Here is a 15,434-nt window from a genome sequence, read left to right as displayed (position 1 = left end):
AACACCCGTGTACCTGACTGACCAGCTAAAAGGTCTCAAAGAGCACGAGGTGGTTAAAGTACGGTGGCCCTAAGGTACAAAACACCGTGTGATTGTGACAACAGGAAGTAAATATGAAATGACTTAGGCTCTGTCCCGTCCTTTTGAAATGTGTTTTCTGTTTTGTGAAAGGTCTTTGTGTTTTGCACCTCAGGGCCACTGTACTCTAGTTTCCCACTCAGCAAACATCTGGTCTCAGGGTCAGGCCTGTTTTAAAGCACTCGTCTGTCTGAGCCTCCTCCCGGAAGGTTTTTCCTGGAAGAGGAAAGTCCAGAGTTCCTTTCTACCGGCCCGGTTCTCTGCACTGCTTCTTTTCCTTGTCTTCAGGTGGGGACATGTTGCCTGGACCTTCACCAGCTTGCAGCTCTCCACATTAACATGATGTTAACTGGGAAGGAGACGCAGCCAGTCTGGCACCAGTGAGCACCAGTCGACACAGAGACGTTCAGAAATGTCACAGCTGAAGAACTAACTCTGCTGCTTCCTCCTCACGACGTTCGCCTCCAAATGTCACTCCAGCAGCTTTCATGTGTGTGATGGACGTCACCCTGCCCATCTCCCTCTGATGGGAGACATTTGGAGACGGAGGAAGGTATCACCTGAAATCTGCTCATAAAGGCATCGGAGTCTCAACAAAGCAGCCGGAGTTCCTGCTGCCGTCTCTCTGCTCTTTCATTTCCTGTGCTGCAGGAAATTGTCTGAGCAGACGGCTGATAGCACGCCGCCACCGGCCTGCGCTTATCATCCAGCATCTTTCAGGTTTTATTGAAGAGGAGGCTGCTTTGTGTGGACGGAGGCCTGGCTGTCACTCAGCCAGCTGCTCTGAGACAGAACTGATGTGGTCGCCTGCTGCAGAAACTTCAGTCACGCTGATTTATGAAGCAAATCAGGCTGGAAGGCTCAGAAGCGACAGAAAAACACTGAGAACTGGAATAAAAAGTGCATTAAATCCCAACTCTCTAAACTGTTTACTCTCTCGGTTCATCTGAAACGGACAAGGCTGCTACTTTTCAGTCCACGCTCACAAGGACCAGCAGGATTTCAGAATGAGTTTTCTGATATCTGGTCAGGTGTGCCAGCTAGCTTAGCTTAGCACAAAGCCTAAAACAGGGAAACAGCTGGATTAGCTAATTATGAAGACAGCATCTTATTATAGCATAAAGACAATTAGCATCGCTTAGCAAATACTGGGAATATGGAAACACCTGACCACACCTGAGGCAGGAGGAGCAACAGAATCCCTCACCTGGATCCTCCGTCTGTTGCTGTTCGTTGTCATGAAACAGTGTAAATCTTTGATTTAATAATAATAATAATAATACATTTTATTTACAGTCACGTCACATTAAAACAACTTTAAAAGCACAAATTACTTAATAATTTGGTTCTGTCATTGCAGACAGTCAGCAAATCTACAAAGGAACCAAAGAAACCTGCTGTGGTGTTGGACATGGACCCTGGCCTCCAACACTCCAGGACATCAAAGCACGTGTGTTGTTTCTGTCACGTTAATCAGACGAGACCTGGTGTGTGTGTCAGGGCTGCTGGGAGGAGCTGGGAGGTGGGTCCAGGAGGCTGTGGGCCTCCTCTCTTCAAGGAGGAGCCTGAAAACCAGCGTCACAGAAGCAGCACCCCCCCCCCCGGGTCAGTATACAGTATATAACCGGGGGCGGGCCGGCCCGGGGCTGACAGACCCTCTCAGTATCAGCTTCAGGAGCAGCACAGCAGAACAGAGCAGGCTGGAGCCCTGGTACTCGTACACACACTGGTTCCCCATGGCCTCGCCCCATGTGCTGAAGGAACCAGTGCCCAGGATGCAGCCGGCCATGATGATGTTCTCCAGCAAGTACTGGGCCAGGAGGGGCCTGTCGCTGGACTCGGCCATGTTCGATCACCAGCAGCTGCGTCACACGGGGGGGCAGATGGTGAGGAGTCCAGTACATCCTCTTCATCATCTTCATCATCTTCATCCTCCTCATCATCTTCATTATCTCATACTCTTCATCTTCATCATCATCCTCTTTATCCTCTCATCCAAAACTGCGTTTTTCTTTTAGTGTAATTAAACAGAGTAACACTAGACCTGAATACATACAGGTGAAGGTAAATGCAGTATTTCTACACTGAATACATACAGGTAAAGGTAAATGCAGTATTTCTACACTGAATACATACAGGTGAAGGTAAATGCAGTATTTCTACACTGAATACATACAGGTGAAGGTAAATGCAGTATTTCTACACACTGGTGTTTTTCTTTATGTTGTAGTGAGACTAGGAAACTGTAAAATGACAGAACAGTTTCAGGAACAAACGCTGATCATGAAGTCAGATTTATTCAGACTCATCTGATGAACAATGAATCTGTTTTGACGTATGATGAAAATAATGAAAAACTAAGATCATAGAGGAAAAACACAGTAAAACTCATACAAGTATAGAAACTCGAGATATATAAACAGTGGTACATTTACTCAAATACTGGATTCGGTACAGTTCTGAGGTGAACCTGAGGACTTGAGTATTTCAGACTGTGTTGTGACTGATTGAGTTTTGCTTTGTGGCTCCGGTTCGTCTCTGTCTGTGTTTTATAGCTGATGTTCTCAGGTGAAGGTTCACCTGTGGACAGAGCAGCAGCGTCACACAAACATGTTAAAGTCCCGATGCACCGGCTGCTGTCGGAGAAAAAGAGGAAGCTGTTGTTTGAAGAGTAAAGAGGAAATTTAACCCGACGAGCGATAAGAGCAGCGTCTGAGACAGGATGATAAAAACCATCATTAATATTAATATGACTGTATTTCTTCATATCGGTTCATCTGGTTATTGGTGGAAACTTCATTAACCCTTTAAAACAAACTGTGTCCTTGGCAGCTCTGCTTCAGGTGTGTTTGATTCAGACCCAGAACTGGTTCAGAGCTGTGGTGGAACCACAGGAACAGCTTCTTTTTATGGGGATGTTATTTTGGAGCTCATGGTTTCTGGTCTGGGGTTGAAACTTCTCTTCAGTCAACAAACCTGCGCAGGTGAAAACTCCAGGTCTCAGTAAATGTGATGTGAATGTTGGATCCTCCAGCAGCCTCACACCCTGTGGCTGAATCTGATATTGTTGGGACAGACAGCACCTGTTGTTGTTGCACCCATAGGTGTCTTTCCCGCTTCACCTGGAGAGTCTGGAGACTGAGCTCCTGTTCCATCATTTGAAGCCGAGTGTCTTGTTCTTTCCTCCCACAGCCTCATTATCCTGACTCCCTTTGTTCATTGGACCAGCCAGACCCGGTCCTGCTTCCTGCTGGGCTGGATGGTCCAAATAATGCACCCCAGTCTTTACACACACACAGTTTGTTGGAAGGACTCAGCCAAAGCTGGGACACCTGGAGGAAACTGTTTGCAAGATGGAAGGAAGCTTCACTGCATCTCTGACATTTCACTTCACTTTCTGCTTTGGACCAGTTCAGCTTCAGTCCTGGACCTGAGCTGAAACATGAGGAGACCTGAACTTGTTCTTTCTGTCTTGTTGTCGTTGTTGTTGTTGTTATTGTTATTGTCCAGTCTCGGCGTCCGTCCTTCTGTCCCATCGATGAAAAGGAGGACAGAGAAGGTGGGGAGGACTCAGGGAAAACCGCGGTGGTGTTTTCTCTGAAGAATGAGGTCGGCTGTTTGGTCAAAGCTCTGAGACTCTTCCAGGTGAGACTCACACCCTCCTGATCCTGGCCTCTTTTTTACCCCCCTCTGTTCACTCACTCCTTTTGTTTCCTGCAGGAGAAGCGGGTGAACCTAAACCACATCGAGTCCCGAAAGTCAAAGCGAGTCCCCAACGAGGTGGAGATCTTTGCTGACTGCAGCTGCAGTAAGAAGGAGTTCAACGAGCTGCTGGAGCATCTCAAAGACCACGTCAACATCCTCTCCTTCAACACGCCGGCACACATCTGGTCCGCTGAGGCAGGTACGCACACCTGCCGACCTCCCAGCAGCCACCTCTGGGCCTAACAGGTGAAACCATTTTAAAGCATCAGGCCAAAGACTTCCCATTTAGTAAATCCAGAACCTGGTTTCACTTCAGCCCCAGAACCTCTGTTCTGGAGTCTGTTCTGTTGTCGTAGTTTTGTAATATGCTCTGTGTCTGTAACTACACTCTGAGTCTGGTGATGTGTGTTGTGGAACTGGATCTGTTCTGGTCCCAATCAGTGGTACCTGGTACCTTCCTGATCTCGTGGTGTTTTCAGACGGAGAGGAGGTCCCCTGGTTCCCGATGAAGATCTCGGAGCTGGATCAGTGTTCTCACAGGGTCCTGATGTACGGGTCAGAGCTGGACGCCGACCATCCGGTTAGTTTCTTTAGTCGCTGTCATTTTACATGTTAGATGCAGCTTCGTTAATGTTTGATCCAGCTGTCACACTGAAACACATCGGACCAACCTGATGGAACACCTGGGCCATGATAAAGGAATGAGCTTATTAACATCTGGGCAGATCAGGATCATGTGTGTGTCAAAGTTCATTCACAGCAGGAAAATTAAAGGCTGTAGTGATGTTACATACTGGGGTTAGGGTTTCAGGTCTCGGACTCACCTGTTCCTCTTCCTGTCAGGGTTTTAAGGATAACGTTTATCGCCAGCGGAGGAAATACTTTGTGGAAGTGGCCATGAACTATAAATTGTAAGTTTTATTCTTTACGTTTCCTCATCTGTCCAGATTAGATGATGTTTTTCTATTGAAGGCAGCAGATGTTGTAAAATGCAGTTTCTTTAGACCTGAGTTAGTCTCATGTCCCCCCCAACAGCGGGCAGCCCATCCCTCATATCGACTACACCCCAGAGGAGATCAAGACGTGGGGGGTGGTGTTCAGGGAGCTGACCCAGCTGTACCCGACCCACGCCTGCAGAGAGTACCTGAAGAACTGGCCTTTGCTCACCAAACACTGCGGCTACAGGGAGGACAACATCCCCCAGCTGGAGGACGTGTCCCGCTTCCTCAGAGGTCCACACACAGCCTCATACACACACACACACACACACACACGACTTTTCCAGTAAGAACTGATTTATTGATTTAGCGAGAGACGCCTGTTTAGTCAATATTTAGTTGATGGAGCTGTGATCCACCTTAATAAACCTGTCAGTCACAACATTATTGTGCATCATCACATTTCTTGACTTATGACTCGACTCTGCCGACAGATTTGAATTGAACTGAAACAATCTTGTGTTGAAATCTGATCAGTCTAAACTGGTCAGTTCACTGTAAATACGACTAAAAAATATGGTTTAAACTCTGAAAACTCTTTGAAAACCGTTTGGTTTGTGTTACTTGAGCACAGTCCATGTCTCGTTCCTGTGGTTCCTGAAGGAGAACTTGAAGTGAAAGGTTTTGGTGCAGCCCTCGAGGATTTCACACGATCACAGGGACAAACATGTTGAGTGTTTCTGTCTTTCAGAGCGCTCCGGCTTCACCGTCCGACCGGTGGCAGGTTACCTGTCTCCCAGAGACTTCCTGGCTGGTTTGGCCTACAGAGTGTTTAACTGCACTCAGTATGTCCGTCACAGCACCGACCCGCTCTACACACCAGAACCGTGAGTCCAGCTCCTCCGTCTGTCGCAACAGTTTCTATATAAACACTAGAATTCAGTGACTCAGGCCGTGGGTCGGGCTCTGACATCTGTGGTAATGTGTGACATGTCAGTCCAACCCAGGCCAACAGAACTCTGGCACCGCTCAGTTACAGGAACGTTTCAACAAAAAGCTCAGCTGTGGAAACTAAAAGTCCAACAACATGTTTGGTAACCACATGAAGTTTCCTCAGAAAATATTTGTTTTAACAAATGCATGAACTAATGTGATGCTGTGATTAACTGACGTGTTTCCGTCCACAGGACAAGCACAGTAGAACCTGTAGAACCTACAGAACATGTTGTCAGCACTGTTGTCGATGAGTAATGAGCTTCTTTGTGCTGACGCTGTGATTGCAGAGACACGTGCCACGAGCTGCTGGGCCACGTGCCTCTGCTGGCCGATCCAAAGTTTGCTCAGTTCTCTCAGGAGATCGGCCTGGCGTCTCTAGGAGCCTCTGACGAGGACGTCCAGAAACTGGCCACGGTGAGTGTCAACACCTGCTCTTCAGATCGGTCTCAGTGCGCAGGACGACACTGGACCTGGTGAAATGTGTCCGACTCTTCTGTTTACTGTGGATGGACACATTTAAGCCTGGCCTGCTGGGGGCGCTACAGTAAGGGCCCTGGACTCACTGAAACCACGACACCTTAATTAGACAAAGTAATTGGAAACAGAGTGGTGGGCAACAGGAAAGGTTCTGTGAGGTTTTAGCGAATGCCAAAGGTCACCTGTACTGACAGCTGATGTTAGCGGAAACAGCTGGTGATTTTCTGTGTTTGTTATTTTGCACAAATATTGGCTGCACTGGGTGACGGTTCCTTCCTCACCAAACGTGTGAGGCCAGTTTTTCTGCACCAGCTGCTTCATTAAAGACGACAAAACAGCAGCTCTGCTCCTCCGCCGCTTTAAAAAAAACAGCCAGACACACTCACCAGATGGTGAGGAACCCATAGGCCGAAAACCAAAACCTGGTAGAAGAATACACATTTGTTTATTCACACACACTCAGACAACATGTGGCAAAAGAACAAAAAATCAGCATGAAGTCGATCTACACTGAAAAACTGTGAACACCTCCCATCTGTGATTGGACACATTTAGTTTTTAGCTGTTTGTCTCCACATTTTTTAACAAATAACTAAGAACAGACATGTTCCCACATTTGAGTTTTTTTCACACTGCAGTTCTCTAATATCACTAATATCTGGTTCTCTAATATCTCTAATATCTGGTTCTCTAATATCTCTAATGTCTGGTTCTCTAATATCTCTAATATCTAGTTCTCTAATATCTCTAATATCTGGTTCTCTAATATCTCTAATATCTGGTTCTCTAATATCTCTAATATCTAGTTCTCTAATATCTGGTTCTCTAATATCTCTAATAGCTAGTTGTCTAATATCTCTAATATCTGGTTCTCTAATATCTCTAATAGCTAGTTGTCTAATATCTCTAATATCTAGTTCTCTAATATCTGGTTCTCTAATATCTCTAATAGCTAGTTCTCTAATATCTCTAATAGCTAGTTGTCTAATATCTCTAATATCTAGTTCTCTAATATCTGGTTCTCTAATATCTCTAATAGCTAGTTGTCTAATATCTCTAATATCTGGTTCTCTAATATCTCTAATATCTAGTTCTCTAATATCTCTAATATCTGGTTCTCTAATATCTCTAATATCTGGTTCTCTAATATCTCTAATAGCTAGTTGTCTAGTATCTCTAATATCTGGTTCTCTTAATATCTCTAATAGCTAGTTGTCTAATATCTCTAATATCTGGTTCTCTAATATCTCGTTCTGTAATATCTCTAATATCTAGTTGTCTAATATCTCTAATATCTGGTTCTCTAATATCTCTAATATCTGGTTCTCTAATATCTCTAATAGCTAGTTGTCTAGTATCTCTAATATCTGGTTCTCTAATATCTCTAATATCTAGTTCTCTAATATATCTAATATCTAGTTCTCTAATATCTCGTTCTCTAATATCTCTAATAGCTAGTTGTCTAATATCTCTAATATCTCGTTCTCTAATATCTCTAATATCTAGTTCTCTAATATCTGGTTCTCTAGTATCTCTAATATCTGGTTCTCTAATATCTCTAATATCTAGTTCTCTAATATCTGGTTCTCTAATATATCTAATATCTAGTTCTCTAATATCTGGTTCTCTAATATCTCTAATAGCTAGTTGTCTAATATCTCTAATATCTCGTTCTCTAATATCTCTAATATCTGGTTCTCTAATATATCTAATATCTAGTTCTCTAATATCTGGTTCTCTAATATCTGGTTCTCTAATATCTCTAATAGCTAGTTCTCTAATATCTCTAATATCTGGTTCTCTAATATCTCTAATAGCTAGTTGTCTAATATCTCTAATATCTCGTTCTCTAATATCTCTAATATCTGGTTCTCTAATATATCTAATATCTAGTTCTCTAATATCTGGTTCTCTAATATCTCTAATAGCTAGTTCTCTAATATCTCTAATATCTGGTTCTCTAATATCTCTAACATCTACTGTCTGTTTTGAACAGTGTTATTTCTTCACGATCGAGTTCGGGCTGTGCAAACAGGACGGTCAGCTGAGGGCGTATGGAGCAGGTTTACTGTCGTCCATCGGAGAACTGAGGGTAACACGTTATTAATAATGTAGTTTCAATGTTGTCAAACAAAATGACTAAAGCTTTTGTCATTTCAAAGAAGAAATGATGCTGTTTTTCTCATATTTAACTTGTTTTATATGACACAGGTTCACTGTGATATTAGACCAAACATCAAATCCTCATGTTTGAGAAGCCGGTCTTATGTGATTATTAGAATTATCTTTAAAAGTTACCACGTACAAAAACTTTGGGATGCTGCTGATTTAACAGATGAAGTTACTGTTGTCGGACGAACCTGTTTTCCCAGCATGCCCTGTCCGATCAGGCCTGTGTCAAGATGTTTGACCCCAAGACGACCTGCCACCAGGAGTGTCTCATCACCACCTTCCAGGAGGTTTACTTCGTCTCCGAGAGCTTCGAGGAGGCCAAGGAGAAGATGAGGTAAACTGGTTTCACTGGTTCTGTCTCGGGATGATGAAGAAAGGCGGCACAGTGGAGCAGTGGTGTGGCACTGTCTACTCCCAGAAGCAGGTTGTGGGTCCTTTCTGTGTGGAATCTACATGTCGTCCCTGTGTCAGTTTAACATGAGGTTCTGTGCTTCTCTCTCTCAGGGAGTTTGCCAAGACGATAAAGCGGCCGTTCTCGGTCTACTACAACCCGTACACTCAGAGCGTGGACCTGCTCAAAGACACCCACGGCATCGAGAACGTGGTGCAGGACCTTCGCAGCGACCTCACCACCGTCTGCGACGCTCTGGGCAAGATGAACACCTACATGGGCATCTGAACAGCCGCTTCACGCCGAGCTTTGATTGGTCCAGTGCTTCTGCAGAGCATCTCACCTGTGCTCACATGTTGTCTGAGCTGAAAACATCATTTCACACATTCACTGGATGGGAAGTAAACGTAGTCCAGCTGGGTGAAAGGCCTCCTGAGGCAGAAACAGCACAATGATTTATAGCTTCTTCCTTTTAAAGGCTCATTCCACTAATTACTGCAGACAAATGAAGAGTCCCAAGAGATTGAGGTGGTTTCATGTCATGGCTTTTTATTTTTATTACATTATCGTAACCTGGGATGTCCCAGGTCTGACTGACCTTGGTTCTTTAGTGTTATATTAAATCTGCACCTGACACATTGAAATTCTGGCTCAGAATCAAAGCAGAATAAAGTTTCACAGATTGAATGAAAACTGAAGTGGGAGAATCAGGGTTCCTCAGTGAATGAGGATCTCAGCAGGTAACAGCAGGTTGTCTTTGACCTTTTGATTCACTCTGATCGTCCCCACGCTGCACCACCATCCTGTCCTCCTGTGTTTTTGCTTCTGTGCACTGCAGAAATATTACAATTAAAAAATTACGATGCATTAAATCTTTTCAGCGTGTTGGTGTTTTCCTTTGTCTTCTCTGTGACGGTTACTAATCAACACGTGTGTGGAAAATCAAACGGCTCAGAAACAGCTTCGGTGTCAGGGTGAGGACCAGAGACGACAAATCTCTGCTGGTAACACAGGTGGAGCTAATAAAACCCCAGGAGACTTTATACAACCAGGTGAACCAAACCTCTATCAGAACCTTCTCCCTGCAGGAACACGCAGCTCTAAATGACCAAAAGCTGGTTGTGAGGTTATTTTACAAACACATGACAACATGTTGATGGAGTTTTTCCTCAGGAGTCCCAGCTCAGTCCACTTCAAACGCTTTTTCCTGGAAAAGATGGAAAAACATCCAAACTGTAACTGTACACGACAAAGATGGCGACTTATATATTAAGAAAACAGGAATAAAGCTAAAACATCCTCAAACCTCTTTTTAACTAAACAAAAGGTTTTAAATAAAACCAATAGACAGGAGTCCCCAGGTCCTCCCACTGTTCCCACACCCACATTAGTCCCTCAGGGTTGTCACGGGCCCAGTCCCTCTGTGACCCATCTACATTCTGCTCACCCAGCCTCCGTGCTGCTCGACCCAGGCGCCGTGGTGCTGCTGGATGTATCGCTCCCCGAAGCCCAGCACTCTCCTCCGCTGGGTGACGCCCAGGGCCGACAGCCTGCTGGTCACCTCGAAGGCCCAGACGATCTTCTGCTGCTCGGTCTGCTGCTCGGACCCCAGCCGGCCCCTCTGGACCACGTTCTGCAGGGTGGACATCAGCTTGGCAAACATCTTGTAGTTGAGGTTAGAGAGCTGCTGCTGCAGGGCTTGGTTCTCTTCGATCTGAGCAGGGAACAGACTCAGCGTCAATAACCTGCTGACCCGCTGCCGATGCTCCACGTGTGAGAACACGCACCTTCGCGTTCATGTCGTCTCCAGACTTCATCAGCAGCTTCATCAGTTTCTGAACGATTTCTGCAGCAGAACATGCTCCATCATCTTTATTTCATTTCACACAGACGCCATCCTACTGACAAATGACTTCACACACTCTCATACATTAGTACCAGCTGACTGCTGGTTTTAATTCCTGTATTTAGGAGGATCAAACTGTCAGAGGAGTGAAGGTGTGTTCTTCCCTGAGTTATTTTGGTTCTTCTGTCGTTAATAATACATTGACTGGCTGGTTTCTGAAGTTAACACCTGATGGATCATTGTTGGACGGATGATTTTAAACTGTCTGTGCAGGGACCAGCTGGTAAATGCTGTAAAACTGGACCTGATCTGGTTCACAGACTCACCATCCTGCTCCCCCACGTCCACCTCAGGGATCGGTGCTGATTCACTGATCTGGACCATTCGGTCGGTCACCGCACTCCGACTTGTGGCAGGAGACGCATCTATGGACAAACATCAAACAAGTAAACAAACAAACAAACAGGAAGAACTGGATCCTATGGCTGTGTCCCAAAACACTCAATACTTAGTGAACGAAGAACCTTCTCAGTTCACTGCTCACTGGTGAACTGTGTTGTGTACGTTATGTAGGGAGCAGTGAACAGGTGAACGAGGAATTGACTTCAGACACGGCCTGTGGATAATGTGGATAAACTTATGTTCAGACTGGGAAAACCACCAGACTCTGCTGTGTAACACCAGGTCTGGGACTGACATCCTGCCGGTCGTCTTCATGGTCAAAACGTCTTCCTGTAATCTCCGTGTGTGTGTTCAGGAAACACAGGTCCTGTTACAATACACTGATTCGTTTGACATGTTTCATTTCCTGCTGCTCAGGCTGAATCTGAGATCGTCACACGTCTGTGTTCACACTGAGAAACTCACCTGATCGCTCCTTGCTGATTTCTAGATTGTGAACCTTTCTGATGAGCCTTTGGACAACCGTCCTGAACCCACCTCCTGTAATGTGCATAAGCAAACAGCTGTTGTGACAATGTATTGATTTATTGGCAAATCTGAATTTAATAATCAGCTAAAAGCTTTTAAGGAGCTCAGACTGAGGTGAAGACCAGACATTTAAAATAAGAAAATTCATCTTCATGGACAGAAATATGAAAACATGCTGTATGAATCTATAATCATTAGGGTTAAAAGTCAACAGGTCAGCTCCTCACCAGACTGAAACTGAGTAACACCATGACCGAGGTTGCCCTCGTGCCAGTCGTCTCCACGGTTTCCTGTAATATCCCAACATGTTATAACAACATACTGATTAAAACAAAAACAACTACATGCAGCATCAGGAGGTCTGAGGCTCGTCTTTTCCAACTGGAGCTGGTTTTTGGAAAAAGACTGACCTCATGACCTCGTTGGTCTGTTTATCTGTTTCCTCTGATATCTTCTGTCTTACCTGTTGTCACCTGCACTCCTGCTCCTCAGTCTGAATCTGAGATCGTCACACACTGTCTGTGCTCACACTGAGAAACTCACCTGACTCATTCTTGCTGATTGCTGGACCTTGGGCCTCTATGGTCAGGCCTTTCATTCTCAAGATCCCACCTCCTGTAATGTGTCATAAGCAAACAGCTGTTGTGACAATGTATTGATTTATTGGCAAATCTGAATTTAATAATCAGCTAAAAGCTTTTAAGGAGCTCAGACTGAGGTGAAGACCAGACATTTAAAATAAGAAAATTCATCTTCATGGACAGAAATATGAAAACATGCCGTATGAATCTATAATCATTAGGGTTAAAAGTCAACAGGTCAGCTCCTCACCAGACTGAGGCCGTATAACACCACGACCGAGGGTGACACGGGGCCAGTCGTCTTCAAATTTTCCTGTAATATCCCAACATGTTATAACAACATACTGATTAAAACAAAAACAACTACATGGAGGTCTGAGGCTTGTCTTGTCCAACTGGTTTTTGGAAAAAGACTGACCTCACTACATTTAAACCCTGTATGAATCTATAATCATTAGGGTTAAAACAGTTTTTTTAATATTATGGATGAATTCAACTGATCGGCTCTTGACTGAAACTGTCTGACGTTCAGACTCACCAGACCAAAACGCTGAAACACCAGGTCTAGGACTGACATTGTGCGAGTCGTCTTCAGGGTGGAACAGTCTTCCTGTAATACACCAACATGTGTGTTTAAGAAACACAGGTACTGTTCCAACATTTTGATTCATTTGACTTGTTTCATTTACAGAGCAGATGAATGCAGCATCAGGAGGCTTGTCTTTTCCAACCGTCCTCAGAGTCTGGAGCTGGTTTTTGGAAAAAGACGGGCCTCCCATTGTTGGTGAGGAAGAACCATGTGAGCCAGGTCAGCGGTGTGGCTCCCTGCTGGGTTTTTAATAGTCTTTGGACAACAATGGAGGTCTACGGCACAGACTATAAGTACTCAGTGTACTCAGGTACTTTCCACCGGTGTACATGAATAAATTAAAGATGAACATATGATCCTGTGGAAGTGTATAAAAATTCAACAAGCCAAACCTGGACTGTGCTGTCTGTGAGGTCGAGAAGCTCCTGCCTGAAACTCCACCACTTCATCGCCTTCCTGTCTAAATTTCTCATCAGTCCTGCTGGGCTTCTTCCACGACCGCTTCCACGACCGCTTCCGTGACCTCTGTTTTGCCGGCTTCTTCCATGGCCTCTTGGAGCAGTAGTCCTGGAGCAGCAGGAAGACTTCACTCTCTCCCACCTCCGAGCTGCTCGCCATTTTCACCTGCTGGGACCAAACACTGAAGTCAGACAGGTGGGTGGTGTGTGTGTGTGTGTGTGTGTGTGTGTGTGCACTAAATATAAATTCATCTGTGCATGTTTTACTCACATAATTCATGTTTTTACATGATGACAATTTAAAACAACTGCATTGAAAATGTGTTTGTTTCATTTTCTCAAATGCAGAACTTGAAACTTCTTGATTTAGAGCAGCATCAGTTTTATTATGTTATTATCCAAATCTGATTTACATCCAGACGTGAGGTCACAGGTCACAGGTCACAGCTACAGCCAATAGTCAAGCACATAAAAGGCTGAATAGCTGCAGCGTAAAAGCAAAACTACCACGAGAAATGAAAGCAGCCGCAGATAAACCCCAGCACCCTGCAGGAAGCACAGGGAGCTAAATATAAAGGTCAGTTCCTGGTGAGATAAGAGGCGATTCGAGCGCGTTCGCTCGCTCGGCCTGTGCCAGCTGATAGGAAACTGTGCACAGTCTGGAGGGAAAACGCATCACAAGAGCAAATTGGCAGCCCTGCATTGGATTTCTGGGCCGCACGTCTGCACAGAGGCAGAAAGTGGTGACACAGTACAGTTCCTGCCACAGACCAGTGGTCAGAACAACTACTGCTGCAGCTGGAGTCTGTATCATTAACCCAAGACGCGTGTTCATTCACAGGCTCATGAGAAAGTACAGTTCTCCTGAAGCTGTGCCAGACGTGGACTGTGTCTGTGTATTTCTGTTGGTGTATTTATAAAGCACACATTAACACAAAGCAAACAGACAATAGGTGACTGACACGGCTAACCCTAACCCAAAGTCAGTCTTTAAGTTGGAGCTTTCTGCTCTAGTGGACTCAGGTTCTCGGATCCTCGGGATGTTACTGATGCTGATCTGTGTTATTGTGTGAGGGAGGAGAAACGCCAGGCCTGCAAGTTGATTTATGACAGACAGGTCCTGTTCAGGTAGAACATGAGAAACGACATTTAGCGGTTAGACTTACCCTGAACGAGTCGCAGCTGCTGTTTCCACGCGTTGCCGGTGAACAGTGACAGAAAAAGGGAACTGTAGACCAGGTTTTAAGGCTGCGACCCAGTCTGGAGGCTCCTCCTCCTCCTGCACTGGAAAATGAAAGTAACTGATGGGGAAGCAACTTTACTTGTTTCTACCTGATACGGTCTTGGGTCTTGGGTCTTGGGTCTTGGGTCTTGTTTGTACAGGTTTCACACTCATTATATCACAACCCACCCACACAGGCGCCACAAGGGTCGAAAAACAAACGCACCCAGATTGTAAACACCGCAGGAGCGTGAACATGGAAGTGAAATATTATTAATTATTATTTAACCAGATTAGATTTTTGCAGATTAACCAACAACCAAACAAACCAATTGAGCTTTTACCGTAAATATTGTAGAAGAACTACAGATTATTTTTTTCTTCTGTCCTTTATTAAAATGTCTCCAAAGAACCAAACTGAGGTTCTGTCCGTTTCTCCTCAGGTCAGGTCAAATATTTCGTGGACCTCCACTCGACCGTCCTCCCTCACAGTCTCCGTCAGTTGCGGCCGATCCAGCGCCGTCCACAGACGCTGCTTCAGCTCCAGGACCTGGCAGAGGTAGTCCTGCAACCGAGACCACATCAGACTGGGGTCAGAACCAGAACCAAACACAGGACGATCACACAAAACACTTCCAGAACACACTGTCACATATGCTGCTTATTGGTTTTCTGTTGGTTAGTGATTATTATTTGGAGTCAAATTAGACGTTTAGATTCATGCAAGCTATGGCTAGCTTAGCTTAGCACAAAGACTGGAAACAGGTTGAAACAGTTAGCTTAGCTTAGCATAAAGACTGGAAACAGGTGGAAACAGTTAGCTTAGCTTAGCATAAAGACTGGAAACAGGTGGAAACAGTTAGCTTAGCTTAGCACAAAGACTGGAAACAGGTGGAAACAGTTAGCTTAGCTTAGCACAAAGACTGGAAACAGGTGGAAACAGTTAGCTTAGCTTAGCACAAAGACTGGAAACAGGTGGAAACAGCTAGCTTAGCTTAGCACAAAGACTGGAAACAGGTGGAAACAGTTAGCTTAGCTTAGCACAAAGACT

The 15,434-nt window shown here is 44.9% G+C and overlaps 2 protein-coding genes across 2 annotated transcripts; one reads left to right on the top strand and one right to left on the bottom strand.

The window, feature by feature from the left end:
- The first annotated feature begins 249 nt into the window (after positions 1-249).
- On the top strand, positions 250-9,312 carry tph2 (tryptophan hydroxylase 2 (tryptophan 5-monooxygenase)). Its single transcript, XM_026310926.2, has 12 exons — positions 250-1,326; positions 1,439-1,964; positions 3,589-3,723; positions 3,799-3,982; positions 4,263-4,363; positions 4,627-4,694; positions 4,819-5,015; positions 5,473-5,608; positions 6,005-6,131; positions 8,191-8,286; positions 8,567-8,700; positions 8,871-9,312. Exons 2-12 carry the CDS (start codon positions 1,815-1,817, stop codon positions 9,043-9,045), a joined length of 1,503 nt encoding a protein of 500 aa, XP_026166711.1. The 5' UTR covers positions 250-1,326; positions 1,439-1,814; the 3' UTR covers positions 9,046-9,312.
- LOC113132643 (apoptosis facilitator Bcl-2-like protein 14) lies at positions 9,286-14,460 on the bottom strand. The gene is made up of 11 exons (XM_026310918.2): positions 14,328-14,460; positions 13,096-13,327; positions 12,653-12,724; positions 12,365-12,427; positions 12,077-12,148; positions 11,761-11,823; positions 11,471-11,545; positions 10,930-11,028; positions 10,545-10,603; positions 10,205-10,471; positions 9,286-9,964 (listed from the first exon to the last, which is right to left on the bottom strand). Exons 2-11 carry the CDS (start codon positions 13,319-13,321, stop codon positions 9,941-9,943), a joined length of 1,020 nt encoding a protein of 339 aa, XP_026166703.1. The 5' UTR covers positions 13,322-13,327; positions 14,328-14,460; the 3' UTR covers positions 9,286-9,940.
- Between the last annotated feature and the right edge of the window lie 974 nt (positions 14,461-15,434).

This window comes from Mastacembelus armatus, chromosome 6 (genome assembly GCF_900324485.2).
Source record: "Mastacembelus armatus chromosome 6, fMasArm1.2, whole genome shotgun sequence".
Classification (NCBI taxonomy): Eukaryota; Metazoa; Chordata; class Actinopteri; order Synbranchiformes; family Mastacembelidae; genus Mastacembelus; species Mastacembelus armatus.
The sequence above is the reverse complement of the archived record's forward strand: the minus strand, read 5'-3'. Positions and strand labels throughout refer to the sequence as shown.

What these genes read in the sequence shown, in the direction of transcription:
- LOC113132643 (XM_026310918.2), bottom strand. Translation starts at nt 13,321, where the DNA reads ATGGCGAGCAGCTCGGAGGTGGGAGAGAGTGAAGTCTTCCTGCTGCTC. An exon ending in TGTTTCAGCGTTTTGGTCTG is followed by an intron (nt 12,428 to 12,652) that starts GTGAGTCTGAAC and finishes GGGATATTACAG; the next exon opens with GAAAATTTGAAGACGACTGG. An exon ending in AATCAGCAAGGAGCGATCAG is followed by an intron (nt 11,029 to 11,470) that starts GTGAGTTTCTCA and finishes GTTTGTCCATAG; the next exon opens with ATGCGTCTCCTGCCACAAGT.
- tph2 (XM_026310926.2), top strand. Translation starts at nt 1,815, where the DNA reads ATGGCCTCGCCCCATGTGCTGAAGGAACCAGTGCCCAGGATGCAGCCG. An exon ending in GTCACACGGGGGGGCAGATG is followed by an intron (nt 1,965 to 3,588) that starts GTGAGGAGTCCA and finishes GTTATTGTCCAG; the next exon opens with TCTCGGCGTCCGTCCTTCTG. An exon ending in CGTCCATCGGAGAACTGAGG is followed by an intron (nt 8,287 to 8,566) that starts GTAACACGTTAT and finishes CTGTTTTCCCAG; the next exon opens with CATGCCCTGTCCGATCAGGC.